General features: G+C 38.2%; 1 protein-coding gene across 1 annotated transcript in view; it reads left to right on the top strand.

Annotated features, from left to right (window-relative positions):
• The window catches only part of LOC107663326 (mitogen-activated protein kinase kinase kinase kinase 4-like), a 38,761-nt gene that overhangs the window by 1,708 nt on the left and 33,085 nt on the right, over window positions 1-3,968 (top strand). The window contains exons 5-6 of the mRNA XM_016453537.1: window positions 4-37; window positions 374-504. Of these exons, the coding sequence (XP_016309023.1) occupies window positions 4-37; window positions 374-504 (165 nt within the window). The remainder of the gene's footprint in view (window positions 1-3; window positions 38-373; window positions 505-3,968) is intronic.

The raw sequence follows: 3,968 nt of genomic DNA, 5'->3' as shown, positions 1-3,968 counted from the left end.
AATGTGCTGTTAACAGAGAATGCCGAGGTGAAATTAGGTGAGTCACATTGATTTTTATTTGCTTTTAATAAATTAAATACTTTTGAACTTTATTGCACCACTGTTACTTTACATCAAAAACTGCCATACTTTTAGAAATTGTTTGTCAAAAAAATCAGAAAATTTGATTTCAGAAATGAATGACCCCTTTACCTCAGATGAGTGACATCAACCAATTTGGGTCTAATTAGAGCTTTCAAGGGTTTGCAAGCACAGCTACAGATGTTAGTTTTTAGTTTTTGTGTATGTAATTGAAAAATTGCTAATTGCTATAATCTTGATACTTGCCATTTCATTCCTGTTTTAATCACATCACTGTGTCCTTCTTTTGCAGTTGACTTTGGTGTGAGCGCTCAGTTGGACAGGACAGTTGGCAGAAGAAACACTTTCATTGGCACTCCTTATTGGATGGCGCCAGAGGTCATTGCCTGTGATGAGAACTCAGAAGCGACATATGACTATAGAGTAAGAGCCTGTCTTGAACATCTTATACTGTTGTAATATAGTCCTTCTTTTCAGACCTTACTGTAGAAATCTTTCTCTGCCCCATACATCTGTGTCCCCAACATTGTAGACACTATATAAAACAAGAACACCATTTTCCTTACAGCGTTTAAGGGAATAAGAGTGGTTTAACACACCTGGGGCCATATTCACAAAACATCTTAAGGCTAAAAGTAGCTCCTAACTTGCTGATTTAGGAGAAACTAATGAAAAAATAATGTGCGTGTCATTCGTAATTTTAGGACTCGCATTTTAGCATTTTAGTGCTGAAATCAGCTCCTAAATATGTTAGGGGTAGTCAAGAGGACTAAGTCAGAAAAACCAAATCACAAACAATCCTAAAGGTATGGCTGTTGCTGGTAATTAGCCTTCATGTACAAGTTGGGTAAGAAGTTACAGCTGTTCTTGCATCTAGTTTCCTTTGCATTTGCAAAACATCTTACTATCAGCCATGATTGTTCTAGTCTCTTAATTAAAAGGCTGCTTATATGCATAGCCGCTAGTTGTTTTACAATCAGCTGAACATATACTTGTTTAATTAGTGACACTTAGGCTAATCCAATTTCTACCCCTTACCGCTACACTTATCCCTTCCCCTCTGTTTTGCGCGTTCACATGAAGGGGTAGGGGTGTCTCGATTCCCTTTTGGTTTGAGGCGTAGGGGTAGGGGGATGGGCCACACTTCAAACACAGGACCACACTTCAAACGAAGGGGTATGAGAATTATCAGCATAAACCGGCTACAGCGGCAACATGGCTGCCCGAGCGAACAAAAAGACCCATACATGTAAGTATTTTTGGCATTAATAAAGATTTTAATTAAAAGTAATCATTTGTTTTATGTTACATTCAGTCATGTGTTCATATTTACGGTCATGTTAAATGTTTGCAAAAAAATTGCTAAAGTTTGCTAACGTCATATCATTACTGACTACACGATAGTGCCACAACATATTTTCATGTCTGATCAGGGCGATAACCACCGTAGACATTGAGGGGGGGCCCCCAATAATTAGAAATCGCTAAACCTTTTTCCCAAATATTGCCAATTAGAGAGAGAGAGAGAGAGAGAGAGATGAAAGTTGCATGTACGCGCATATGTGCATCTCTCTTTACAAGGAGTGAGTTTACTTCAAAAACAGTGATTTTATCCTCTCGTTGCTAGAAAATATAATGTAGCGATTCAGTATTTAAACTGTTATAATAAAAGTCGTGGGGCAGCGTTGACAAGTTTCTTTGCTCCTGGATGTGTGAGCTGCGCAATCTCCAATATGTGTGTGTGTGTCAGTAAGCAGCGCATTAATATAGAACGGTAATTAAAGGCTCTAATGCACACCAGTATAGGTGTGTGTATTGTAGGAGCTAGATGACGTGGAACAGTAGTGGTGTCTCATTTCTTTGGGGAATATTTTCACCCCTTCCCCTTGACACTCTGTTTCAAGGGACAAGGGGAAGGGGTATGAAATAGAATTGGGATTGGACCTTAGTCTACATTTTAATATGAATATGGCAGTGGTTCTCAAACTTTTTAGGCAATCTGAACTGTGCCTGAGCATGTTTGTATAATTAGGTGTACAATGGGTCTGGTTGTCACCTTACTGATGAACAGTAATTGTAGTTTGCGAGTTAAAGAACCGGTCAAACAATACTTATGATTCCATACCCAAAGCATTGTATGTTGAAAAGAGTATGCCAGAAGTCCCCGGATGGTCTACTATTTCAGGTAGATCTTTGAAGTGTGGATCAATACACACTTTAATAGATAATATTGCCCACAATCCATTGTGCTTTGACAAAGGATTTGGTTCAGAATATAAAGCGTTACAAAACTACAAACATGGCAGATGTGTGCGACCATCGGTTAAGTATCTGTTTTATATTTCATCTGCAACAACAATGTTAACTTTTATAAACATCTGTTTGACAGTTAACATTTAAATGCATCATGTAAAAAATATGAGCAGAGATCTCCACATAAATACCCACGGCTGGCAGATTAACAAGCTGCTGCTTTTTTCTCCAATACGGTAGGAAGTTAAATGAAATGAAATGTGAAGGATGTTAACTGTGACAAGATAATTGACAGGCCAGTTTACAGTGACTGGATGCCTGTAACTATGCAACAGAGCGTCTGTTAAAGATGCAATTGTATGTTGTGACAGTATGTCCACTCAAAAGTGTGTACTTTTTCTTCACCAAAAGAGTACATACTTTAAGTGCATCGTATAAGTAGGCAAATTGGATTTATTGTTATTTGTTGTGTTGAATTTAAGTTTTAAAAAATTCAAAAAAAATTTGCATGCTCAAAATGTGACTGTGGCTTGAAGCTGCAAATTCCTCCATCAACGTCATCTGCCTCCATAATGTACTGATACTGTAACACTCGGCCTTATCAGCTGAGGCTACACAGTTTTTAAAACAATTAATTGTTTAAAATGTTTAAATGTTGAGTGAGCAGATTAAAGACATTAAGACGGCAGATGTAAAACAACAATAATGTATTTACACAAAACAATGACACGGAACTAAAACAACACGTTATACATTGAGAATAGTCAGACTGCTAAAAGAGTCTTTCAGTTCATACCCTAAAACAGTCCAACAGCAATCCGTGTGTACTAGTCCAAAGTGTCCACCTGTGTATATACAATCCAGTAAATGTGATACTCCAAAGTGCAAGGGCAAAATAGTCCTGGTTGGTAAACAAATCCACAAGGCGTTCCTTCACAACTCAGGCAATAAACACATAGCGACCTGCTTCCTGGGTGAGGTGTCAGGCCTCTATCTTAGCCATGTCATGGCAAAATACGTGGGTATTTTTATAAACTGAGTATTTCTTTCTTCAGTTTTAAAAAAAATCTCTGTCCACATGAAAACGCAAATGCATGCTATGAAGCACTGTAAAGAGCATGCCAATTGCCAAACCAACAGGTGGCGATATAAGGCTTGTTTGAGATGAGCAAAATCTGCGCAGAATCGGTCACCGGTGATCACCGCGAGATGCATGCCGGTTAGAAAAGTGTCCGAGTTACGTTTTTTGGCTGACGTGTGCCAAAAAACTCTCGCGACGGCGAGGCAGCTGTGTCGGATTGTGCAGTCGAGTGCAGTTGCTCTCCACCGACTGCGCTGATCAAAAGCATGATGGGAAACGACTGACTGACGACAAAGCTTAATGCTCATTGGTTCAAACAACTGTGATGCTGTGTTCTCTTATAAAATGATTTATTTTATATCTGATTTCATGTGATTATGTATTTAAATTATGCATGTATGTTCCCAAACACTATGACAGTGCGATCTCTGTGTGAGATATGTGATTGTTGTCATATTTCTATAAAAATCAAAAAAAAATTTTTGTATTAAAGTAAAAATGGATGATAAATACACCTTTCGTATGGAATTAAATAGCAAGCACTTTGAGTTTC

Source organism: Sinocyclocheilus anshuiensis, unplaced genomic scaffold, assembly GCF_001515605.1.
Source record: "Sinocyclocheilus anshuiensis isolate Anshui unplaced genomic scaffold, SAMN03320099.WGS_v1.1 scaffold2640, whole genome shotgun sequence".
Lineage (NCBI taxonomy): Eukaryota > Metazoa > Chordata > Actinopteri > Cypriniformes > Cyprinidae > Sinocyclocheilus > Sinocyclocheilus anshuiensis.
Note: the sequence above shows the minus strand (reverse complement) of the source record. Positions and strands in the feature narration are given on the sequence as shown.